General features: G+C 51.6%; 3 protein-coding genes and 1 non-coding gene across 5 annotated transcripts; 3 read left to right on the top strand and 1 right to left on the bottom strand.

Annotated features, from left to right (window-relative positions):
- Window positions 1-938: 938 nt before the first annotated feature.
- RPS2 (ribosomal protein S2) lies at window positions 939-25,649 on the bottom strand. The gene is made up of 8 exons (XM_038763251.1): window positions 25,626-25,649; window positions 3,787-3,966; window positions 2,972-3,061; window positions 2,750-2,857; window positions 1,746-1,919; window positions 1,493-1,652; window positions 1,195-1,286; window positions 939-1,054 (listed from the first exon to the last, which is right to left on the bottom strand). Exons 2-8 carry the CDS (start codon window positions 3,961-3,963, stop codon window positions 971-973), a joined length of 885 nt encoding a protein of 294 aa, XP_038619179.1. The 5' UTR covers window positions 3,964-3,966; window positions 25,626-25,649; the 3' UTR covers window positions 939-970.
- On the top strand, window positions 6,685-11,904 carry NDUFB10 (NADH:ubiquinone oxidoreductase subunit B10). The gene is made up of 4 exons (XM_038763254.1): window positions 6,685-6,903; window positions 10,876-11,014; window positions 11,144-11,283; window positions 11,681-11,904. Exons 1-4 carry the CDS (start codon window positions 6,756-6,758, stop codon window positions 11,779-11,781), a joined length of 528 nt encoding a protein of 175 aa, XP_038619182.1. The 5' UTR covers window positions 6,685-6,755; the 3' UTR covers window positions 11,782-11,904.
- On the top strand, window positions 15,327-15,454 carry LOC119943156. The gene has a single exon (XR_005455631.1). It is a non-coding gene; the product is annotated as a small nucleolar RNA ACA64 (small nucleolar RNA).
- Window positions 16,791-22,734, top strand: RNF151 (ring finger protein 151). Of its 2 annotated transcripts, none has more exons than XM_038763253.1 (4): window positions 16,791-16,874; window positions 18,262-18,407; window positions 22,000-22,030; window positions 22,244-22,734. In XM_038763253.1, the coding sequence occupies exons 1-4, from the start codon at window positions 16,872-16,874 to the stop codon at window positions 22,658-22,660; spliced, it is 597 nt and encodes a 198-aa protein (XP_038619181.1). In that variant the 5' UTR covers window positions 16,791-16,871; the 3' UTR covers window positions 22,661-22,734. The 2 variants fall into 2 exon arrangements, with proteins under 2 accessions (XP_038619181.1, XP_038619180.1); XM_038763252.1 differs by having other exon boundaries at window positions 22,000-22,096.
- Window positions 25,650-25,986: the final 337 nt, after the last annotated feature.

Below are 25,986 nucleotides of genomic sequence, written 5' to 3'. Positions count from 1 at the left end.
CTCAGTGGAAAGAGCCCCGGCTTTGGAGTCAGGTCACGGGTTCAAATTCCAGCTCTGCCAACTGTCAGCTGTATGACTTTGGGCAACTCACTTCACTTCCCTGGGCCTCAGTTCCCTCATCTGTAAAATGAGGATGAAGATTGTGAGCCCCCACCTTGGGACAACCTGATCACCTTGTAACGTCCCCAGCCCTTAGAACAGTGCTTTGCACATGGTAAGCACCTAATAAATGCCATTATTAACATTATTGTGGCTTATTGGCTAGGCAAATCGCTTCACTGCACCTCAGATCCCTCCTCTATCTGTAAAATGGGGATTAAGGCAGAGCCCTGTGAGGAACAAGGTCTACATCCAACTTTATTTGCTTGTAATCATCCCAGCACCGTGAACACAAGTGCTTAAAACCATAATTATTGCCAGCAAAGTGGTGGATGCCTTGTCTAGGCTGGAGGGGCACTGCCCAGCACCGGTCCAAGCTTACCTCTCTCCCGGCTAACAAGGCTCCTACTTCAATGCCATTGCGACCTGGATTGTGCTACCCTGGGCTCCCCTCCCCTACTTAGGGGGAAAGTGTAGAGAAGAGGTGTGGCCCCGTGGATAGAGCCTGGGACCTGGGTTTTAATCCCAACTCCGACCCTCGTCCGCTGTGTGACCGTGGGCAAGTCGCTTCACTTCTCTGGGCGCGTTACCCCAGCTACGAATGGGGATTAAGACTGTGAGGCCCCCCCCGCATAGGACAGGGACTGTGTCCCCTAACTACCCTGGCACAAAGCAAACACTTTATAAAAAAGTAGAGCTCAGCTCACAGGGACCGGATCGTAACCTGCGAGAGTTTCTCCCGTGCATCAGCAGGACCTGGTGAAAAATTCCCCAGGATTAGAAGGGTCTGTGGGAAGGACAGCCCCCCAAATCAACCAGTGCCACACGCGGGGAACAGGCTCTCTCAGATCTTTATTAGCCGTCACGGCATTCAGGTGGTGGCGGCCACGGCCGCTGCCTGGGTCCTCTGCACCGACACCCTGGTGTGGGTCTTGGCCAGGTGATCCGTGAACTCCTGTGGACGGACACGTGAGCGTGACCCACTGGGGATGGAGAACCCGGGGGGTCCCCAGGCCCGACCCAAGCTCCCCCTGCCACCGGCGCCTGGGACGCTGGCAGGTGGATGTCAAAATGAACCCGCTACTTTGCCCTTACCTGATAAGGAGACTTGGTGAACACGGTCTCCTTCCAGAGGTCAGGAGTCAAATAGCTGTAGGTCTTGGAGATGGCGTCAAACGTGGCCTTGGCTGAGGAGGAAGTGAGAGGTCAGGGCGCCCCTCAATCTTTACCCTCCCATCCCAAGCCACTGAAGGAACAGGGACCACTTAGGGTCAGCCTGCTCTGCACCAGAAACTCATCACTACCAGTCACTTCGGCCTTCCCAAAGCCAAGGGACCGAGCAGGGGTGAGAGTTTCCCAGAATCCCTTGCCCCCTCCACGAGACACCACCTACCGAAGTTGCCCAAGGTGGCAGTGCAGCCCCTGGCCGAGGTGTAGCAGTCGTCGATGCCCGCCATCATCAGCAGCTTCTTGGGCACGGGGGCGGAGACGATGCCGGTGCCACGGGGGGCGGGGATCAGGCGCACCAGCACTGACCCGCAGCGCCCTGTCACCTGGGGGAGGGAGTCATCCGGTCCATCGGGCCCGCCGGGACCCACCGCCCGTCCTCCCCCTGCCCGTCCCCGGCCGCCCGGCCCGCCTTGTACCTTGCACGGCACCGTGTGGGGCTTGCCGATCTTGTTACCCCAGTAGCCCCGCCGCACGGGGACGATGGACAGCTTCGCCAGGATGATGGCTCCGCGGATGGCGGTGGCCACTTCCTTGGAGCACTTGACGCCCAGGCCCACGTGACCGTTGTAATCTCCAATGGCAACGAAAGCCTGTAAAGGAAGCGCCACCGTTCACTGGAAAGATCCCTGACCTCTGTGCCCCAGCTCAAGTCTGTTTCCTTCTCTGGAAAATGGGGAAAAGATGCTAACGCTCCCACCCTTCCCTTTTCAACCAAATGTTGGACAGGACGAACTCCATCTGAATATCTTAGCCCCGCTTCAGCACATCAATTGTATTTACTGGGAGCTTTCTGTGTCCAACCCTATTTTACAGGTAGGAAGGCTCCGAGCTGCTACAGTTAGGAGACCACAGGACCCCCAGGAGGTCCCATTGTGGAGCAAACTGAAGGATTGAGAACCAAATCAATGCCATTTACTGAGTACAGAGCACTATATCAAGTGCTTGGGAGAGGTACACTACAGTATAACAGACGTCTTCTCTGCCCACAAGGCGTTTAGAAGCTAGCGGAGAGTAGACATTAGTAGAGATAAAATTTCCCTGTTCCCAAGCACTGTGGGACAGGGTGACTATCAAGCGACTCAAGAGCAGAGGTGATTGGAAAATGAGGGATTATCCAGGGAAGACCTCTAAAGGTCTGATTGAAATCACACCTCCAAAAGTGGGGCAAGTGGTGGTCTACTGTACAGAAAGGGAGGGCCTTCCAGGCCAGATAGTCTAGTCTGAAGGGGAAGTGTGTCTACAACTACAAAGAAACGGGGAGAATACATTGTAAAGTCCTCTTCCAGAGTAGGTTCCTCACGGGCAGGGAATGTGCCCGCCGTTCCTGTCGTATCGTCTTCTCTTAAGCGCTTAGCACGGTACCCCGCACACGATAAGGACCTCAATAGATATCGACCAAACCCAGAAGAAGTCGATTTACCTTGAACCTGGTCCGCTGACCGGCCCGGGTCTGCTTCTGGACTGGCATGATCTTCAGAACCTCGTCCTTCAGAGACGGCCCCAGGAAGAAGTCAATGATCTCCGACTCCTGCGGGAAGAGGCAAATGGGAAGGGGGTGTCGGACCCCAAGCCGCCCAGACTCCGACCCCCCCAGCCTGGCTTGGACGATGACTTGGGGAGGGGCTCAGCCCCCGACCCTTACCTTGATGGGAAGCGAGAACAGGTAGATTTCCTCCAGCGATTTGATCTTCATGTCCTTGACCAGTCGGCCGAGTTTGGTCACGGGTACCCACTGGGGACCCCCCGGGAAACCCGCACAGGGATTAGCAATGATAATAACGACGGCATTTGTTAAGCTCTTACTATACGTCAAGCACTGTTCTAAGCGCTGGGTCGGAGGGAGTCAGGGTAATCAGGTTGTCCCATATGGGGCTCAAAGACCTCCTTTTCCAGATGAGGGCCCGAGAAGTGACTTGCTCAAAGCCACCCAGCTGACAAGTGGCGGAGCCGGGATTAGAACCCACAACCCGACCCCCAAACCCGGGCTCTTTCCACTGAGCCACGCTGCTTCTCATTAGCAGGGCACCCAAGGCCCCCCAGACGGCCGGGAGCGACCCCGGAGGGGACCAGTGTCGACCCGAGGGTGGATGAGGTGGAGCACTTTGAGGTCCACGCCACTTCGCCCCTCGTGCCCACTTCTTGTCTCTCTCAGGTAACGACGGCAGGGCCACTGGGGTCAGGCCCGGCCGGGCAGAGCAGAGAGAGGCCCGCCCGCCCCCGGTGCCCATTCATTCGTCTTGATTGAGCGCTTACTGTGTGCAGAGCACTGTACTAGGCACTTGGGAAGTACAGGTTGGCAACAGATAGGGATGATCCCTACCCAACAACGGGCTCACAATCTAGAAGGGGGAGAGAGACAACAAAACATGTAGACAGGTGTCAAAACCGTCTGAACAATAGAATTAAGGCTATATGCACGTCTAACAAAATAAATAGCAAATGTATACAAGTGCCTACCTCCTTGTCTTCGGCCTTACCACCCCGGGCTCCGCGGCCTCTTCCCCGGCCCCGGCCCCGGCCTCGCCCCCGGCCTCGCAAGCCGGTGCCGAAGCCCCCGCGGAAGCCCCCACGGGCTGCGGCTCCCGGGCCCCCGGCCCCACCGGGCCCTCCCGCTGCACCGGCGTCGTCCGCCATTTGCTGCGAGACAGAAAAACAGTTGTCAGCGGATTCAGAGGGTCACACAATAATCACGATAGCACTTGGTGAGCGCTTACTAGGCGCCAGGCACTGTTCTAAGCGCTGGGAGGGAATACACGGTGATCAGGTTGTCCCCCGTGGGGCTCCCAGTCTTCATCCCCATTTTCCAGATAAGGTCACTGATGTCCAGAGAATAATAATGATGATGGCATTTGTTACGCGCTTACTATGCGCAAAGCACCTGTTCTAAGCGCCGGGGGGTATACAAGGTGATCAGGTTGTCCCCTTGGGAGTCTTCATCCCTTCTTTTTCAGATGAGGTCACTGAGGCCCAGAGAATAACAATAATAAGGATGGCATTCGCTACGTGCTTACTATGTGCCAAGCACTGTTCTAAGCGCTGGGTGGGCGGGTTACAAGATGATCAGGTTGTTCCCCGTGAGGCTGTTTTCATCGCCATCTTCCAGATGAGGTCACTGAGGCCCAGATAATAATAATAGTGGCATTTGTTACGCACTTACTATGCGCCAAGCCCTATTCTAAGCGTCGGGGTGGGGGGTACAAGGTGATCAGGTTGTCTGCTGTGGGGCTCGTGTTCATCCCCATTTTCCAGATGAGGTCACTGAGGCCCAGAGAATAATAACAAGGATGGTATTTGATACGCGCTTACTATGTGCCAAGCACTGTTCTAAGCACCGGAGGGGGTTACAAGGTGATCAGGTGGGACTCAGTTTTCATCCCCATTTTCCAGATAAGGTCACTAAAACCCAGAGAATAATAATAATAATAATAATGTTATTTGTTATGCATTTACTATGTGCCAAGCCCTATTCTAAGAGTCAGGGGGGGATACAAGGCGATCAGGTTGTCCCCCATGGGGCTCAGTCTTCACCCCCCTTTTCCAGATGAGGTCACTGAGGCCCAAAGTATAATAAGGATGGTATTTGATACGCGCTTACTATGTGCCAAGCACTGTTCTAAGCGCTGGGGGGGGGGGGGGGGGGGGGGTACAAGGAGATCAGGTTGTCCCCCGTGGGGCTCACATTCATCCCTATTTTCCAGATGAGGTCGCTGAGGCTCAGTGAAGCGACTTGCCCAAGATCACACAGCAGACAAATGGCGCAGTGTCAGGATTAGAACCCACGACCTCTGACTCCCAAGTCCGGGTTCTTTCCATTGAGCCACGCTAATTCATTCACTCAATCGTATTTATTGAGCGCTTGCGGTGTGCAGAGCACTAGACTAAGCGCTTGGGAAATAAGTCACTCATTCTATCGTATTTATTGAGCGCTTGCTGTGTGCGGAGCACTGGACTAAGCGCTTGGGAAGCAAATTCATTCATTCGATCGTATTTACTGAGGCCCTACTGAGAGCTCACCTCCTCCAGGAGGCCTTTCCAGACTGAGCCCCTTCCTTCTTCTTCCCCTCGTCCCCCCTCCATCTCCCCCATCTTTCCTCCTTCCCTACCCCACAGCACCTGTATATATGTATATATGTTTGTACATATTTATTACTCTATTTATTTATCTTACTTGTACATGTCTATTCTATTTATTTTATTTTGTTAGTACTTTTGCTTTTGTTCTTTGTCTCCCCCTTCTAGACTGTGAGCCCGCTGTTGGGTAGGGACTGTCCCTATGTGATGCCGACTTGTACTTCCCAAGCGCTTAGTCCAGTGCTCTGCACACAGTAAGCGCTCAATAGATACGATTGATTGATTCAGCGCTTGGGAAGCGAATTCATTCATTCGATCGTATTTATTGAGCGCTTACTGTGTGCAGAGCACTGGACTAAGCGCTTGGGAAGCAAATTCATTCATTCGATCGTATTTATTGAGCGCTTACGGTGTGCAGAGCACTGCACTAGGCGTTTGAGAAGCAAATTCAGTCATTCAATCGTATTTATTGAGCCATTACTGTGTGCAGAGCACTGGACTAAGCGCTTGGGAGGCAAATTCACTCATTCAATCGTGTTTATTGAGCGCTATGTGCAGAGCACTGGATTCAGCGCTTGGGAGGCAAATTCATTCACTCATTCGTGTTCATTGAGCGCTTACTGTGTGCAGGGCACTGGATTCAGCGCTTGGGAGGCAAATTCATTCATCCAATCGTGTTTATTGGGCGCTTACTGTGTGCAGAGCACTGGATTCAGCGCTTGGGAGGCAAATTCATTCATTCAATCGTGTTTATTGGGCGCTTACTGTGTGCAGAGCACTGGACTAAGCGCTTGGGAAGTACAAGTTGGCATCATGGTCCCTACCCAACAGTGGGCTCACAGTCTGCAAAGGGGGGGGAAGTAAATGCATCTACGGGTCGCCCCGGGCCGCCGCCGCCCCGCCATATCCGGGCGGATGGAGCCGGGGGACGGCCCCGGTCCACATCCCGGCCACCGCGAGGCTCCCGGGCCCGCGATGGCGCCGATGTCCGCGGATGCCCGCTGCGGATCCCGCCCGCCGCCAGCCCAGCCCCGCCGCCATCGTGGGCCCCACTCACGTGTCCTCTCAGGGTAGAAGGCCGCTGGCGCTGAGCGGAACGCCTTTATACTTCCCACCTCTCGCGAGACTTCGCGGCCGGGAGCGACTACGAATCCCGGCGGGCCTCGCGCACGAAGGCGACTACGAATCCCGGCGCGCTTTGCGGGCGGGCGGGCTGGGCGCGCATGCGCCTCAGGCCCCCCCCCCCCCCCCCCCCCAACTGGGTGCCCTTGTGCGGCTGCGCGGCGGCGGCGGCGGTTTGGTTCGGGCCGGGCCGTGAAGGTTGCCGGGAGGGGGCCGTGAAGGTTGCCGGGACGATGGCCGGGAATTGGGACAAGGATGTGTACCCCGAGCCGCCGCGCCGAACCCCGGTCATCGAGGCCCCCACGGCCGTGCCCAACCCCGTCCACTTCATCCTGCAAGTCTACAACCTCGTCGTGGACAGGCCCGTCACTTACCTCAGAGGTATCACCTGTATATATCTGTATACCTGTATACATGTTGGTGCATATTTATTACTCTATTTATTTTACTTGTACCTATCTATTCTATTTATTTTATTTTGTTAGTATGTTTGGTTTTGCTCTCTGTCTCCCCCTTCTAGACTGTGAGCCCACTGTTGGGTAGGGACTGTCTCTAGATGTTGCCAGTTTGTACTTCCCAAGCGCTTAGTACAGTGCTCTGCATACAGTAAGCGCTCAATAAATACGATTGATGATGATGATGAGGTAGCAGGCCAGGCCGCCCTACTGATGGAGCGCCAGCAGGAGAAGCGGCAGGGCCTAAATCTATAGCTATATAGGTTGTTAATCTATATAGGCCCTTGTTAATTGGGTCGTTCATTCGTATATATAGGGCGCTTACTGTGTGCAGAGCACTGGACTAAGCGCTTGGGAAAGGGCTTGAGAAGCAGCATGGCCTAAAAATATATATGTATACAAATGTGGTATTTGTTAAGCGTGTATATATATATATATATATATAGTATTTGTTAAGCGCTTACTATGTGTCATTCATTCGTATTGAGCGCTTACAGTGTGCAGAGCACTGGACTAAGTGCAGTGTGCAGAGCACTGGACTAAGCGCTAGGGAAAGGGCTTGAGAAGCAGCATGGCCTAAAAATATATATGTATACAAATGTGGTATTTGTTAAGCGTATATATATATATATAGATAGATAGATAGATAGTATTTGTTAATCGCTTACTATGTGTCATTCATTCCTATTGAGCGCTTACAGTGTGCAGAGCACTGGACTAAGCGCAGTGTGCAGAGCACTGGACTTAGCGCTTGAGAAAGGGCTTGAGAAGCAGCATGGCCTAAAAATATATATGTATACAAATGTGGTATTTGTTAAGCGTATATATATATATAGTATTTGTTAATCGCTTACTATGTGTCATTCATTCGTATTTATTGAGCACTTACAGTGTGCAGAGCACTGGACTAAGCGCTTGGGAAAGGGCTTGAGAAGCAGCATGGCCTAAAAATATATATGTATACAAATGTGGTATTTGTTAAGCGTATATATATATAGTATTTGTTAAGCGCTTACTATGTGTCATTCATTCGTATTTATTGAGTGCTTACAGTGTGCAGAGCACTGGACTAAGCGCTTGGGAAAGGGCTTGAGAAGCAGTATGGCCTAAAAATATGTATGTATGCATATGTGGTATTTGTTAAGCGTATATATATGTATATAGTATTTGTTAAGCGCTTACTATGTGTCATTCATTCGTATTTATTGAGCGCGTCCAGGGTGCAGAGCACTGGACTAAGCGCTTGGGAAAGGGCTTGAGAAGCAGCATGGCCTAAAAATATATATGTATACATATGTGGTATTTGTTAAGCGTATAATATATATATATATATCTAGTATTTGTTAAGCGCTTACTATGTGTCATTCATTCGTATTTATTGAGCACTTCCAGTGTGCAGAGCACTGGACTAAGCGCTTGGGAAAGGGCTTGAGAAGCAGCATGGCCTAAAAATATATATGTATACATATGTGGTATTTGTTAAGCGTATAATATATATATATATATCTAGTATTTGTTAAGCGCTTACTATGTGTCATTCATTCGTATTTATTGAGCACTTCCAGTGTGCAGAGCACTGGACTAAGCACTTGGGAAAGGGCTTGAGAAGCAGCATGGCCTAAAAATATATATGTATACATATGTGGTATTTGTTAAGCATATATATATAGTATTTGTTAAGCGCTTACTATGTGTCATTCATTCGTATTTATTGAGTGCTCACTGTGTGCAGAGCACTGGACTAAGCGTTTGGGAAAGGACAATACGGCATGAGAAGTAGCACGGCCTGAATATATTTTTATATACATATATATATAGACACACACATATATAGGGTATTGGTTAAACACTGACTATTTGTTATTCATTCGTATTTATTGAGCACTTACTGTGTGCAGAGCAGTGTACTAAGCGCTTAAGAACTTTTAGTGGCCCTTATGGGGATCGAACCCACGATCTTGGCGTTATTAGCTCCACGTTCTAACCAACTGAGCTAACCGGCCATACTGGGCACTGTACTAAGCGCAAATCAGGTTGGACACAGTCCCTGTCCCTCCTAGGGCCCACAGTCTTATTCCCCATTTTCCAGATGAGGTCACTGAGGCACGGGGAAAGTGAAGGGACTTGCTCAAGGTCACACAGCAGACAGGTGGCAGAGCTGGGATTAGAACCCGTGACCCTCTGACCCCCAGGCCTGGGCTCTACCCACTAGGCAACGCCGCTTCTTGCTGTTTCCAACCTTGTATCTTGCGTCTTGTGGCCTTGTATCTTCCCCAACGCTTAGAACAGGGCTTGGTACTTAGTAAGCGCCTGGCAAATACCATCAGTATTGTTATAATTACTATTACAGTGCTTAGAACAGTGCTTTGCACATAGTAAGTGCTTAATAATTGAGTAATTAAGTCATTCATAATTAAGTGCTTAATAAATGCAATCATTATTATTATTACAGCAATAAAGAGTGACAATTCCTGCCCACAACGAGCTTACAGTCTAGAGGTGGGGAGACAGAAATCAATACAAGTAAACAGACGTATAAACAATATAACTATGAGGTACCATCCAGGACCCCTCTCCCCTCAGCCGGGACACCCCACAACCTTCCGCCTCGCACCCTGATCGGACACCCCTCTCCCTTCTGCCCCCCAACAACGAGAAAAACTGTGGGGTAGATTGGGAGTCAGAGGATCTGGGTTCTAATCCCTCTCTGCCACTCATCTGCTACTGTGTGACCTTGGGGGAGTCAATTCTATGGGCCTCAGTTACCTCGTTTGTAAAATGGGGGATAAGATTGGGACCTCCCCCTCCCCCCCCCCCCCCCCCCCCCCGCCCCCGGCCCCAACATGGACTGTGTAGCATGATTAGCATGCATCTAACAAAACGCTTAGTACAGTGCCTGGCCCATTGTAAGCTCTTATTAAAATGCCATAAAAAAACAACCTACATGTCCCCACCATCTGATGTCTTGCAGCCCCCGCCCCCTCACCTCCATTCCTCTCCATCCTTCTCCGTCCTTTATCGCCGAGTACAGTGCTCTGCGCACAGTAAGCGCTCAATAAATACGATTGAATGAATCCTTCATCCTCTCAGTCACCTGTTTTTGTTTTTTTTAATGGTATTTGGTAAGTGCTTACAATGTGCCGGGCACCGTTCTAAGCACTGGGGTACATACAAGCTAATCAGACTGGACACGGTCCCTGTCCCACGTGGGCTCACAGTCTTCATCCCCATTTTACAGATGAGGTAACTGAGGCAACAAAGAGGTGAAGCGACTCGCCCCAGGTCACGCCACCGGCACGTGGTGGGACCAGGATTAGAACCCAGGTCCTTCTGATTCCCAGATCTATGCTTTATCCACTGGGCCACACTACTTCTGCCTGTCACTCATTCAATCGTATTTATTGAGCGCTTACTGCGTGCAGAGCGCTTGGGAAGTACAAATCGGCAACATATTTGTACGGTGCACTTGTGTCTGTACCTTTATACTCAGTTGCTATAATTTCTTTCAATGCCTAACACCTTGCTAGATTGTCCAGTTCCTTGACTGTCCCCTCCCAAGCGCTGAGTAAAGTGCCCTGCACAGAGGAAAAGCTCAATAAATACCATTCATTCAATCGTATTTATTGAGCGCTTACTGTGTGCAGAGCACTGGACTAAGCGCTTGGGAAGTACCACTGACTGACTGGTTGAAACTTTGCCCTCCCTCCCGCCTTGAGCCCCGCTTGGGTCAGAGACTGCGTCCGATCTGATTCCCTCGCATCTCTCCCCGGTGCTCAGCACAGCGCTTGGCACACAGAAAGTACTGACTAGATCCCGTGATGGAGCAATGTGAGGGACTTCTGGGGCGGCGGGAGTCACCGAGCCTGTGGCCAGAGCCCCCCCGGTGTTCCCTCGGCAGACTTCATCGAGCGCCAACACGCCAAAAACAAGATCTACTACTACCACCGGCAGTTCCGCCGCGTGCCGGACATCACGGAGTGCACCCAAGGGGACGTGCTGTGCATCTATGAAGCCGAGATGCAGTGGAAGAGGGATTTGTAGGTATCTGCCGCGGGGTCCCTCTCCGTTCCCGTTTCCCCCCCTCCGCCCCCCGTCGTGTCTGGGCGAGCGAGGGCCGCCCCGGAGTCCGACCGTCCCGGGCCCGCGCTGTGCCCCCTCTTCCGCAGCAAAGTGGACCAGGAGATCGTCAACATCGTGCAGGAGAGGATGAAGGCCTGCCAGCAGCGGGAAGGAGACAGCTACATCCAGAACTGTGCCCGCGAGGTGCGGCAGTTTGAAGAGGTGGCCAAGGCCTACCAGGACCGATGTGAGTTGGGCCGGGGGCGAGGGGATCCCGGCCCATCGCCGGGGGGAGGGTTCGAGAGCGGGCGCTGGGTTGCCCTGGTGGGGTTTTTCCCCGCTCGTTGGGACGGTGCAGGGAGGGGGTTCTCGTTTCATCCCCCCCCCCCGATCTTGATTCTGATCCGGTGCCCAAAGTCATCAGAGCTGGAAGGGGCGTCGGTGGAGTGGTCATCCTCACGCCCACCCCACTCCGGGTGTCCTCTTCCCGGCAGGAGCGGTGCCCCTCGCCCTGGCACCAGAGGAGATGGGGTGCAGCCTGGGCAGCAGAGTGACCCCCTAGGGTGGGAGGGTCGGGAGAGAGTCCCCCCACCCCGGCCTGGGGCTGACCGAGTGGTCGGGTCGGGCCCTCGCATCCCCCCCAGATCAGGACCTGGGCGGCTACTCTTCCGCCCGCAAGTGTCTGGCGAAGCAGAAGGAGCGGATGATCGCGGAGAGGAAAGCCGCCAAGGAGGCCGCCGCCTAAGCCCCTCCCATCTCCCCGTCTGTCCGTCCGTCCGCCCGTCTGTCCACAGGATTCGGGGACCGGGAAGGGTGTGTGCCCCCGCCCCCCGGGATGAGAGCTGTGGAATAAAGATTCTTCATTTCATCCGCTCGGGGTATTTATTGAGCGCCCACTGTGGGGGCAGCACTGTGCTTAGCGCAAGGATATCGCCGGACGGTAATCACGAGGTGGGCGAGTCAGGCGGTCAGAAGTCGTGGGGGCCGGTCGGAGGGTGCCACACTGGACTAGGCCCAAGGAACAGACATGACACCTGCTCTGAAGGAGCTGGAAGTCTTCTAGGAGAGCCGGCCAGGTACAAACTTTGCACAGATATCAGTCGGGGGTATTTTTTGAGGGCCTGCTCTGTGCTGAACGTTTGGGAGAGCACAATAGAAGATACGATCTGGCCTAGTGATTAGTGGTATAAGGTAGTGGCAAGAGCACGGGTTTGGCAATCAGAAGTGGGTTCTAATCCCAGATCAACCACGCCTCTGCTGTGGGGACCTTGGGCAAGTCACTACACTTCTCTGGGCCTCAGTTCCCTCATCTATAAAATGGGGATGAAGACAGGGACCCATGTGGGACAGGGAGCATGAGGCTGGGAGTCAGAAGGTCATGGGTTCTTATCCTGATCGGCACTTTGTTTTAGAAGCAGCGTGGCTTAGTGGAAAGAGCTGGGGCTTAGGAGTCAGAGGTCGTGGGTTCTAATCCTGACTCTGCTGCGTGACTTTGGGCAAGTCACTTCTCTGGGCCTCAGTTCCCTCATTTGTAAAATGGGGATGAAGACTGAGCCCCACATGGGACAACCTGATTACCCTGTATCTCCCCCAGCGCTTAGAACTAGTGCTCGACACATAGTAAGCGCTTAACAAATACTGTCATTATTATTATTATTATGAGCCCCCCATGGGACAACCTGATCACCTTGTAACCTCCCCAGCGCTTAGAACAGTGCTTTGCACGTAGTAGGCAAGCATGGGGAAGCAGCGTGGCTCAGTGGAAAGAGCCTGGGCTTTGGAGTAAGAGGCCATGGGTTCAAATCCCGGCTCCACCACTTGTCAGCTGTGTGACTTCGGGCAAGCCACTTCACTTCTCTGGGCCTCAGTTCCCTCATCTGTAAAATGGGGATGAAGACTGTGAGCCCCACGTGGGCCAACCTCATTACCTTGTATCTACCCCAGCGCTTAGAACACTGCTTGGCACATAGTAAGCGCTTAACAAATACCAACATTATAGTAGGCGCTTAACAAATACTATCATTATTATTATTATTAGCCCCCTGTGGGACAACCTGATCACCTTGTAACCTCCCCAGCAATTAGAACACTGACTTGCACATAGTAAGCGATTAATAAATGCCAACATTATTATTATTATTAGGCTACGATGGGCTAATGGAGGCCAGGCCCGCTTCTCCTCCAAACGACCGCCTCGTCATCCGGGGAATTGCGGCCTGAGGGAAGGCACCGCCCCGAACCCTGAATAAATCAGCTCCCGGCCTTTCGGATGCTGATTGGTTGACTCCCCCTCCCACCCCGCCCCTTTCCTTCCCGCCGCCCAGTCCCGTAAAGCGCATGGGCAGAGCCGGGCTTCTTATTGGCTGGAAGGAGAGCCGCGCGGCCCCGGAACCTGCATGGGAAAGCAAGACGCCTATAAATGGGTTGGGCGGCGCGCCCTCTGGTCCTTAGGTGGAGCTTGGCGAGGTGAGTGGTAAGCTGTTGGGAGGGCGAGACTTGAGGTAATAAGTTATTATTATAATAGTGTTATTATAGTATTATAATTATAATATTATTGTAATGATACTTATTATTATTAACAGTAATAATTATTATTACTGTTAAATTATTATTATGGTTATTATTGGTAAGCGCTTACTGTGTGCCAAGCACTGTTCTAAGCGCTAAAGTAAAAACAGAAGCAGCTTGGCTTAGTGGCAAGAACCCGGGCTTGGGAGTCAGAGGTGGTGGGTTCTAATCCCTGCCTTGCCTGCTGTGTGTCTTTGGGTAAGTCACTACACTTCTCTGGGCCTCAGTTCCCTCATTTGGAAAACGGGGATGAAGACAGGCAGCCTGATGACCTTGTGTAATAATAATGATGATGGCATTTATTAAGCGCTTACTATGTGCAAAGAGCACTGTTCTAAGCGCTTGGGGGATACAAGGTAATCGGGTTGTCCCACGGGGGGCTCACAGGCTTCAGCCCAATTTTACAGATGTGGGAACTGAGGCCCGGAGAATAATGATAATAATAATGATGGCATTTATTAAGTGCTTACTATGTGCAAAGCACTGTTCTAAGCTCCGGGGCGGGATACAAGGTAATCAGGTTGTCCCACGGGGGGCTCACAGGCTTCATCCCCATTTTACAGATGAGGGAACTGAGGCCCGGAGAATAATGATAATAATAATAATAATGCCATTTATTAAGCGCCTACTATGTGCAAAGCACTGTTCTAAGTGCGGGGGGGGCGGATACAAGGTAATCAGGTTGTCCCACGGGGGGCTCACAGGCTTCAACCCCATTTTACAGATGGGGGAACTGAGGCCCAGTGAAGTGACTTACCCAGAGTCACACAGCTGACAATTGGTGGAGTCGGGATTTGAACCCATGACCTCTGACTCCAAAGCCCGGGCTCTTTCCACTGAGCCACACTGCTTCTCCTAAGCAGCGTGGTGTATCTACCCCAGCGCTTACAACAGCCTCTGGGCCTCAGTTCCCTCATCTGTAACATGGGGATGAAGACTGTGAGCCCCATGTGGAACAATGTGATCATTTTGTATCCCCCCAGCGCTTGACAAATGCCATTATTATAATTATTAACAGTACTTGGCACCCAGTAAGCGCTTAACAAATACCTTTATTATCCCAGCTCTGCCACATGTCTGCTGTGTGACCTTGGGCAAGTCACCTAATCATCAATCATCAATCGTATTTATTGAATGCTTACTGTGTGCAGAGCACTTAACTTCTCTGAGCCTCAGTTACCTCATCTGTAAAATGGGGATTAAGACTGTGAGCCCCACATGGGACAACCTGATCACTTTGTATCCCCCCAAGCGCTTAGAACAGTGCTTTGCACATAGTAAGCGCTTAACAAATGTCAACATTATTACTATTATATTACAGGGTGATCAGGTTGTCCCACGTGGGGCTTCCAGTCTTCATCCCCATTTTCCAGATGAGGGAACTGAGGCCCAGAGAAGTGACTTTCGACTGTGAGCCCACTGTTGGGTAGGGACTGTCTCTATATGTTGCCAATTTGTACTTCCCAAGCGCTTAGTACAGTGCTCTGCACATAGTAAGCGCTCAATAAATACAATTGATGATGATGATGATGTGAGCCCACTGTTGGGTAGGGACCATCTCTTTGTGTTGCCAACTTGTACTTCCCAAGCGCTTAGTACAGTGCTCTGCACACAGTAAGCGCTCCATAAATATGAAGTGACTTGCCCAGAGTCACACCTGACAAGCAGCAGAGGCGGGATTCGAACCCAGGCCCGGCCTGAGGAGGGGGAGATCCGACCGACGCCGTCTGAAAGTCGCCCGCGGCCTGCCCCGTGGCCGCGAGTGAGACTACGGCGCCCACAGACACAGGGGCCTAAAGCTTGTCGCCCATTGCCCGGCTGTGTGCGACAAAACCCAGGCCCCGACAGACCCGGCAAAGAGCCGGGTGGGCGAGTGGGTGGGCAGGAGGGGGCACGTGGGGGATGTGCCTCCTCTTCTTACCTGGCATCCTCTCTTCCTTAGGTGCGGCCCGACCCACGGATGGATGGACCAACGGCCTGGCGACCCCATCCCTGTCTGCCAGCATGGGAGAGGGTCCCCGACTCTAGACTGTGACCCCTTGAGCCCAGGGATCATTCCTTCAATCGTATTGAGCGCTTATACTGTGTGCAGAGCACTATAGTAATAATAGCAATGATGGTATTAAGCACTTACTATGTGCCTAGCACTGTTCTAAGTGCTGGGGCAGATACAAAAAATAATAATGATATTAAGCACATATCCTCATCATCATCGATCGTATTTATTGAGCGCTTATTGTGTGCAGAGCACTGTACTAAGCGCTTGGGAAGTACAAGTTGGCAACATATAGACAGTATCTACCCAACCGTGGGCTCACAGTCTAGAAGGGGGAGACAGAACAAAACCAAACATACTAATAAAATAAATAGAATAGATATGTACAAGTAAAATAAATAGAGTAACAAATATGTACAAACATACAGGTGCTGTGGGGAAGGGAAGGAGGTAAGATGGGGGGATGGAGAGAGGGAGAGGAAGGAATGTGCAAAGCACTGTTGTAAGTGCTGGGGAGGTTACAAGGTGATCAGGTTGTCCCACGGGGGGCTCACAATCTTCATCCCCATTTTACAGATGAGGGAACTGAGGCACAGAGAATCCGGCGCTTACTGTGCTGAGCACTGTACTAAGCTTTTGGGAGGCAATTAGAAAGAATTGGCTGACCAGTTCAGTGCCCATAATGAGCTTACAGCTTAGGGCGGAGGGATCCTGTCTAATACCAAGCTCCTAATCAATATGTATCAAGTGGTTACTGTGTGCAGAGCACTGTACTAAGCACTTGGAAGAGTACAGTACAACAACAGAATTGGCTGACCCCTGTACAGAATGAGCTTACGGTCTCCCTCTGTACAGGGCTGTGCGGGTGCTCAATAAATAGTACATGGTAAGATCCTTGGGTGGGGAAGGGATCTCCTTCTACCTGGTAAGTTGTAACTTAGAACTTCGAGCTAAGCGCTCGAAGGCAAGCGCTTAGTACAGTGCTCTGCACACAGTAAGTACAATTGAATGAATGAAGGCGGCAGTCATTGCTTCCATGTAGCATTTAGTAGGTGCTTGGTAACTGATGTATTGACTGGTTGGAATAAAGGTTCTGAAGCCGGCCTGCCCTCCGTGTGTTGTGTGTGGTGGGAGGGGTCTCCCCCCTTCCCCGGGGGTGGGGGCGTGAAGGGGGCCAACAATGGGGCTGTGATGCAGGTGGTCCTGAGTAGTGTGGTTGGGGGGTCGCCGGGCTGGGCCTCAGTAGGGCTGCTAACCCCGAAGGACTGAACATGGTAAGTGCCCCGCTAGGAGGGGTTAATGATTTCGGGACTTGTTAAAGCACTTACTGTGTGCTAAGCACTGTTCTAAGTACTGGGGTAGATACAAGCTAATCAGGTTGGGCACAGTCCCTGTCCTACTTGGGGTTCACCATCTTTTGACAGATGAGGAAACTGAGGTGCGGTGAAGTGACCTGCCCAAGGTCCTGTGGCAGAGCGGTTATTGGAACCCAGGTCCTTGTGACTCAAAAGGCCTGTGCTGTTGCCAGGGTTTTGACTGTTACACAGGGTGAATCCCCCCTCCTGTACCTGTCGTTTTTATGGCTGCTTTTGAGTGCTTACTATGTGCCTGGCACTGGGATAGATATTCCCAGTAGTGTCCCATTTGGGCCTTACAGCCCCATTTTCCAGATGAGGGAACTGAGGCACAGCTGCCAAACTAGCTCTTCCCCTCTTCAAAGCCCTACTGAGAGCTCACCTCCAGGAGGCCTTCCAGGACTGAGTGCCCCAGTCCCTTTTCCTCTGCTCCTCCCCTCCCACAGGCTGAAGTCTGAGCCCCATGTGGGACAAACCTGATGACCTCGTATCTCCCCCGGGGCTTAGAATAATGATGGCATTTAAGCGCTCACTATGTGCAAAGCACTGGGGAGGATACAAGATGATCAGGTTGTCCCACGTGGGGCTCAGTCTTAAGCAGCGAGGCTCAGTGGAAAGCCTGGGCTTTGAAGTCAGGTCATGGGTTCAAATCCCAGCTCCTCCACTTGTTAGCTGTGTGACTTGGGGCAAGTCACTTAACTTCTCTGAGCCCCATGTGGGACAACCTGATCACCTTGTAACCTCCCCAGTGCTTAGAACAGTGCTTTGCACATAGTAAGCTCTTAACAAATACCATTATTATTAAGAAGCAGCGTGGCTCAGTGGAAAGAGCCCGGGTTTTGGAGTCAGGTCATGGGTTCAAATCCCAGCTCCCCCACTTGTCAGCTGTGTGACTTTGGGCAAGTCACTTCAGTCAGTTCTCTGGGCCTCAGTTACCTCATCTGTAAAATGGGGATGAAGATTGTGAGCCCCCAGTGGGACAACCTGATCGCCTTGTAACCTCCCCCAGCGCTTAGAACAGCGCTTTGCACAGAGTAAGCGCTTAATAAATGCTATCATTACTATTATTAATCCCCGTTTTACAGATGAGATAACTGAAGCACAGACAAGTTAAGTGGCTTGGGGTCACACAGCTGACACTTGGTGGAGCTAGAATTTGAACCCATGACCTCTGACTCCCAAACCCGTGCTCTCTATTGAGTCACGCTGTGCCACGAACAGTGCTTGGCACATAGTAGGCGTTAGCAAGTACCATCCTTATTAACAAATGCCATTACGATTACTATTGATTGGGGCTGCGTTGCAGAGCGGTGGTTACGACGTCAGCCTGTTTGCCGCCCCGCCGGACGCCCACCTCCTGTGTTCGGTTTGCTACGGCGTCCTGAGGCAGCCCGTGGGGCTCCCTTGCAGGCACACGTTCTGCAGGAAATGCATCGTGCAGTGGCTGGTGAGGTACGGATCCCGCGGGCCAGGAACAGGAGGAGGGACATGGGTGGGCTAAGGACAGGAAAATTTGGCTGAGGATGGGGAGCAGGCAGGGATCTCACCTAGGGAGGCGGATCTCATTGGCTAGGAGCTGGGAAGAATTGGCTGAGGATGGGGGCGGGCAGGGATCTCATTGGCTAGGAACAGGGAAGAATTGGCTGTGGATGGGGGGCGGGCAGGGATCTCACCGGCTAGGAACAGGGAAGAATTGGCTGAGGATGGGGGGCGGGCAGGAATCCCACCGGCTAGGAACAGGGAAGAATTGGCTGAGGATGGGGGGCAGGCAGGGATCTCACCTAGGAAGAGAGGAATCTCATTGGCTAGGAACAGGGAAAAATTGGCTGAGGATGTGGGGGTGGGCAGGGATCTCACCTAGGGAGAGGGATCTCATTAGCTAGGAACCGGGAAGAATTGGCTGAGGATGGAGGGCAGGCAGGGATCTCACCCAGGGAGAGAGGGATCTCACTGGCTAGGAACCGGGAAGAATCGGCTGAGGATGGGGGGCGGACAGGGATCTCATCTAGGGAGAGAGGGATCTCATTGGCTAGGAACAGGGAAGAATTGAGGATGGGGGGGCAGGCAGGGATCTCACATAGGGAGAGTGGGATCTCATTGGCTAGGAACGGGAAAATTGGCTGAGGATGGGAGGCGGACAGGGATCTCACCTAGGGAGAGAGGGATCTCATTGGCTAGGAACCGGGAAGAATCGGCTGAGGATGGGGGGCGGACAGGGATCTCATCTAGGGAGAGAGGGATCTCATTGGCTAGGAACAGGGAAGAATCGGCTGAGGATGGGGGGCGGACAGGGATCTCACGCAGGGAGAGAGGGATCTCATTGGCTAGGAACAGGGAAAAATCGGCTGAGGATGGGGGGCGGGCAGGGATGTCACTAGGGAGAGGGGGATCTCACTGACTAGGAACAGGGAAAAATTGATCTCATTGGTTAGGGAGGGATAGGAACTGATTTCACGGGGTAATAGAGGACTGCATTGGTGGGCGGAGAGAGGGGTCTCTCATATGTTGCCAACTTGTACTTCCCAAGCGCTTAGTGCAGTGCTCCGCACACAGTAAGCGCTCAATAAATACGACTGAATGAATTGAATGAATCTCAATGGCTAGGGACCCGGAGGGAGCGGTGTTGCAGACTTGTACTTCCCAAGCGCTTAGTACACACAGTAAGCGCTCAATAAATACAACTGAATGAATGATATTGGCTAAGGACGGCTTTCTATGGGCCAGGCCCCGTACTAAGCGCTGGGATGGATGCTAGCCAGGCGGGTTGGACACGGTCCCTGTCCCCCATGGGGCTCACAATAATCCCCCATGGCACAGCTAAGGTCCAGTGAAGTGACTTGCCCAGGGTCACCCAGACTTCAAATGCTTAGAACAGTGCTTTGCAAATACTAAGCGCTTAACAAATACCATCATTATTATTCAAGTGGCAGAATGGGGATTAGAACCCAGGTCCTCTTACTCCCAGGCCCAAGATCTTTCCGCTAGGCCCCTCTCCCAAGTGCTTAGTACAGTGCTCTCCACACATTAAGTACTCAATAAATATGAATACCTCAGGCTCTGCGCTGGCCTTTGGGGAAACCTCTCTGGGCCTCAGTTTCCCCTTAGAGCCCAGGCCTGGGAGTCAGAAGGACCTGGGTTCTAATCCCGGCCCCACCACTGGTCTGCTGTGTGACCTTGGGCAAGTCACCTCACTTCTCCGGACCTCAGTGACCTCATCTGTAAAATGGGGATGAAGACTGGGAGCCCCGTGTGGGACAGGGACTGTGTCCAACCCGATTGGCTTGTATCTACCTGGGCGCTTAGTACAGTGCCTGGCACATAGTAAGCGCTTAACAAGTACCATTATTATGAGCAAGGACTAGTGTTATTAAATCTCTCTCTCCATTATAATTATTAAATGGGGGGCAGAGATGCCCCCACCCATCCCTGCTGGCCTTGGCTACCCACGAGAGGCCCAGGGGACTGTCAGCTTGTTGTGGGCAGGGAATGTGTCCTTTTATTGTTCATTCATTCACTCAATCGTATTTACTGAGCGCTTATTCATTCATTCATTCATATTTATTGAGCACTTACTGTGTGCAGAACACTGTGCTAAGCGCTTGGGAAGTCCAAGTTGGCAACATCTAGAGACGGTCCCTACCCAACAGCGGGCTCACAGTCTAGAAGGGGGAGACGGACAATAAAACAAAACATATTAACAAAATAAAATAAATAGAACAATTATGTACAAATAGAGTAATAAATACGTACAAACATATATACATATATACAGGTGGTGTGGGGAGGGGGAGGAGGGGGCTCAGTCTGGGAAGGCCTCCTGGAGGAGGTGAGCTCTCAGTAGGGCTTACTGTGTGCAGAGCACTGGACTAAGCGCCTGGGAAGTACAACTCAGCAACAGTCCCTGCCCACAACGGGCTCAAAGTCTAGAAGGGAGGAGACAGGCATCCAAACAAGTAAACGGCCATCGTTCATTCAATCAATCGTATTTATTGAGCGCTTACTGTGTGCAGAGCACTGTACTAAGCGCTTGGGAAGTACAAGTTGGCAACATATAGAGTCGGTCCCTACCCAACAGGGGGCTCACAGTCCATCAGTACAGTCATTATAAATCAATCAATCGTATTTATTGAGCGCTTACTGTGTGCAGAGCACCGTACTAAGCGCTTGGGAAGTACAAGTTGGCAACATATAGAGTCGGTCCCTACCCAACAGGGGGCTCACAGTCCATCAGTACGGTCATTATAAATCAATCAATCGTATTTATTGAGCACTTACTGTGTGCAGAGCACCGTACTAAGCGCTTGGGAAGTACAAGTTGGCAACATATAGAGTCGGTCCCTACCCAACAGGGGGCTCACAGTCCATCAGTACGGTCATTATAAATCAATCAATCGTATTTATTGAGCGCTTACTGTGTGCAGAGCACTGTACTAAGCGCTTGGCAAGTACAAGTTGGCAACATATAGAGTCGGTCCCTACCCAACAGGGGGCTCACAGTCCATCAGTACAGTCATTATAAATCAATCAATCGTATTTATTGAGCGCTTACTGTGTGCAGAGCACCGTACTAAGCGCTTGGGAAGTACAAGTTGGCAACATATAGAGTCGGTCCCTACCCAACAGGGGGCTCACAGTCCACCAGTATGGTCATTATAAATCAATCAATCGTATTTATTGAGCGCTTACTGTGTGCAGAGCACTGTACTAAGTGCTTGGGAAGTACAAGTTGGCAACCTATAGAGTCGGTCCCTACCCAACAGGGGGCTCACAGTCCACCAGTATGGTCATTATAAATCAATCAATCGTATTTACTGAGCGCTTACTGTGTGCAGAGCACCGTACTAAGCGCTTGGGAAGTCCAAGCTGGCAACATATAGAGACAGTCCCTACCCAACAGTGGGCTCACGGTCTAAAAGAGTACAATAAACAGAATTCTAGATCTATACGCAGTCTCTCGTCCTCTCCCAAGTGCTCCCTACAGTGCTGTGCGCGCCGGAAGCGCTCAAGACGCACGACCGACTGACCGAACCGGGTTTTCCCGCAGGCAGAGGACGTGTCCGTGCTGCAGGCGAGAGGTGAGGATGAAGCAGTTGGTCCTCAGGCACACGCTCCGAAGGCAGATCAACCGCCTGAAAGTGAAGGTGATGCGGCCAAACCCTGCCCACGACGAGCTGCCAGCCGTTTCCTCCGCCTCGGGGAGTGGGGTGGGATTGGGGGGAGACCCCGGCGGGCTGTGTGTCCCTCTGACCGTCTGTCTGCCCGCCCTCTCTCCCCCGTCGCCCGTCCAGTGTAAGAACGTCGAGGAGGGCTGCCCGGTCACCGTGCCCCTCCACCACCGCCGAATCCACCTGCTGTCCTGCCAGTACGAGCCCGCCCCTTGCCCTCACCGAGGATGCCCGGCCTGGGTGGCGCGCAAGGACCTGAGCGACCACGGCGAACGATGCCCGCACGGACGGCGGCCCCGCGCCCGCGGGGCCCAGCTGAGCGCCGCCCGCGCTCACCACGACCGCCCCGGCCGACGGCAGGAGGAGTGGAGGCGGCGATGGCGGCGGCGACGGGCATCTTGCCAGCTGCTCCTGGCCGGGCTGGACCGCTCCCTCCGCCACCTGCGCCGTGCCACCCGACGTCTCCAGGCCCAGCTGGCGTGGCTGGGAGGGCGCCTGGAGGGGAGGCGGGTGGACGACCGCCGCGGCCCGTCGGCGTGAGGCGAGGGCTCCCCCACCCCGGGACCCCCGTTGCCGTCTATAAATGTAAAGGTCGGATGGAGCCGGCCGGACGGACGGGGCGGGCTGGCCTCAGTGTCCTTCCTGCCGCCGTCCGCGGGCCCGCGGGGAGCCCGGCCGGGCCCCGGATCCTGCCCCCGGCCACCACAATCCGCTCACCTAACCGCCCTACAACAACCCCGGCCCCGCCGCTTGTCAGCTGTGTGACCTGGGGCAAGTCGCTTCACGTCTCTGTGCCTCAGTTCCCTCATCTGGAAAAGGGGGGACTGAGACTGTGAGCCCCACGTGGGACAACCTGATCACCTTGCATTCCCCCCGTCCAGCGCTTAGAATAGTCCTTCGCACATAGTACCGTTATTATTATCCACTTCTCTACAGCGTGGCACACTGGCCAGGGCACGGGCTTGGGAGTCGGAGGACGTGAGTTCTGATCCCGGCTCCGCCACTTGTCTGCTGTGTGGCCTCGGGCAAGCCGCTTCACTTCTCTGGGCCTCGGTGACCTCATCTGGAAAACGGGGATGAAGACTGGGAGCCCCACGTGGAACAACCTGATCCCCTTGTGTCCCCTCCAGCACTTGGAACAGTGCTTAGCACACAGTAAGCGCTTAACAAATACCATTATTATTATTATTATTTCTACACTCCCCCCAGCCACCAAACACACAGTAAGTGCTTAACAAATACCATTATTACTATTATTATTTCTACACTCCCCCCAGCCACCAAACACACAGTAAGCGCTTAACAAATACCATTACTATTATTATTTCTACGCTTCCCCCAGCCCCTGAACACACAGTAAGCGCTTAATACCATTATTATTAGTATTTCTACACTCCCCCAAGCCACCAAACGCACAGTAAGCACTTAACAAATACCATTACTATTATCATTTCTACACTCCCCCCAGCCACCGTACACACAGTAAGCGCTTAACAACTACCATTACTATTATTATTTCTACACTCCCCCCAGCGACCGAACACACACAGTAAGTGCTTAACAAATACCATTATTATTATTATTATTATTTCTACACTCCCCCAGCCACCAAACACACAGTAAGCACTTAACAAATACCATTATTACTATTATTATTTCTACACTCCCCCCAGCCACCAAACACACAGTAAGCGCTTAACAAATACCATTACTATGATTATTTCTACACTTCCCCCAGCCCCTGAACACACAGTAAGCGCTTAATACCATTATTATTAGTATTTCTACACTCCCCCCAGCCCCTGAACACACAGTAAGCGCTTAATACCATTATTATTAGTATTTCTACACTCCCCCCAGCCACCGAACACACAGTAAGCACTTAACAAATACCATTACTATTATTATTTCTACACTCCCCTCAGCCACCGGACACACAGTAAGCGCTTAACAAATACCATTACTATTATTTCTACACTCCCCCCAGCCACCGAACACACAGTAAGTGCTTAACAAATACCATTACTATTATTATTTCTACACTACCCCCAGCCCCCGAACACACAGTAAGCACTTAATACCATTATTATTATTATTTCTATACTCCCCCCAGCCACCGAACACACAGTAAGTGCTTAAATACCATTACTATTATTATTATTATTTCTACACTCCCCCCAGCCACCACAGTAAGCACTTAACAAATACCATTACTATTATTATTTCTACACTCCCCCCAGCCACCAAACACACAGTAAGCGCTTAACAAATACCATTACTATTATTATTTCTACACTCCCCCCAGCCCCTGAACACACAGTAAGCGCTTAATACCATTATTATTAGTATTTCTACACTCCCCCAAGCCACCGAACACACAGTAAGCACTTAACAAATACCATTACTATTATTATTTCTACACTCCCCCCAGCCACCGAACACACAATAAGTGCTTAACAAATACCATTACTATTATTATTTCTACACTACCCCCAGCCCCCGAACACACAGTAAGCATTTAATACCAGTATTATTATTATTTCTATACTCCCCCCAGCCACCAAACACATAGTAAGTGCTTAAATACCATTACTATTATTATTATTATTTCTACACTCCCCCCAGCCACCACAGTAAGCACTTAACAAATACCATTACTATTATCATTTCTACACTCCCCCCAGCCACCGTACACACAGTAAGCACTTAACAAATACCATTACTATTATTTCTACACTCCCCCCAGCCACCGAACACACATTAAGCACTTAACAAATACCATTATTATTATTTCTACACTCCCCCAGCCACCGAACACACAGTAAGCGCTTAACAAATAACATTACTATTATTATTTCTACACTCCCCCCAGCCACCGAACACACATTAAGCACTTAACAAATACCATTATTATTATTTCTACACTCCCCCAGCCACCGAACACACAGTAAGCGCTTAACAAATACCATTACTATTATTATTTCTACACTCCCCCCAGCCACCAAGCACACAGTAAGCGCTGAACAAATACCATTATTATTATTATTATTTCTCCACTCCCCCCAGCCACCAAACACACAGTAAGCGCTTAATACCATTATTATTATTATTTCTCCATTCCCCCCAGCCAAACACACAGTACGCACTTAACAAACACCATTATTATTATTGTTATTATTTCTACACTCCCCCAGCCACTGAACACATAGTGCTTAACAAATACCATTATTATTATTTCTCCACTCCCCCCAGCCACCGAACACAGAGTACGCGCTTAACAAATACCATTATTATTATTTCTACACTCCCCACAGCCACCCAACACACAGTAAGTGCTTAAAAAATACCATTATTATTTCTACACTCCCCCCCAGCCACGGTAGAATAATCATTCATTCAAGCATTGTGGCTCAGTGGAAAGAGCCTGGGCTTGGGGGGTCAAAGGTCATGGGTTCTAATCATGGTCATCACTTAATCATCTAATGTGGTCATGGGTTCTACATACGATTGAATGATTTCCTGGCTCCACCGCTTGTCAGCTGTGTGACCCTGGGCCAGTCACTTCACTTCTCTGGGCCTCAGTTCCCTCATCTGGAAAATGGGAAGCAGCGTGGCTCAGTGGAAAGAGCCCGGGGTTGGGAGTCGGAGGTCGTGGGTTCAAATCCCGGCTCCGCCGCTTGTCAGCTGGGTGACTTTGGGCAAGTCGCTTCACTTCTCTGGGCCTCGGTTACCTCATCTGTAAAATGGGGGTGAAGACTGTGAGCCCCCCGTGGGACAACCTGATCACCTTGTATCCTCCCCAGTGCTTAGAACAGTGCTTCGCACATAGTAAGCATTTAACAATTGCCATCATTATTACTATTATT

The sequence above is a fragment of the Tachyglossus aculeatus genome, chromosome 21 (assembly GCF_015852505.1).
Source record: "Tachyglossus aculeatus isolate mTacAcu1 chromosome 21, mTacAcu1.pri, whole genome shotgun sequence".
NCBI classification, from domain to species: domain Eukaryota; kingdom Metazoa; phylum Chordata; class Mammalia; order Monotremata; family Tachyglossidae; genus Tachyglossus; species Tachyglossus aculeatus.
The sequence above is the reverse complement of the archived record's forward strand: the minus strand, read 5'-3'. Positions and strand labels throughout refer to the sequence as shown.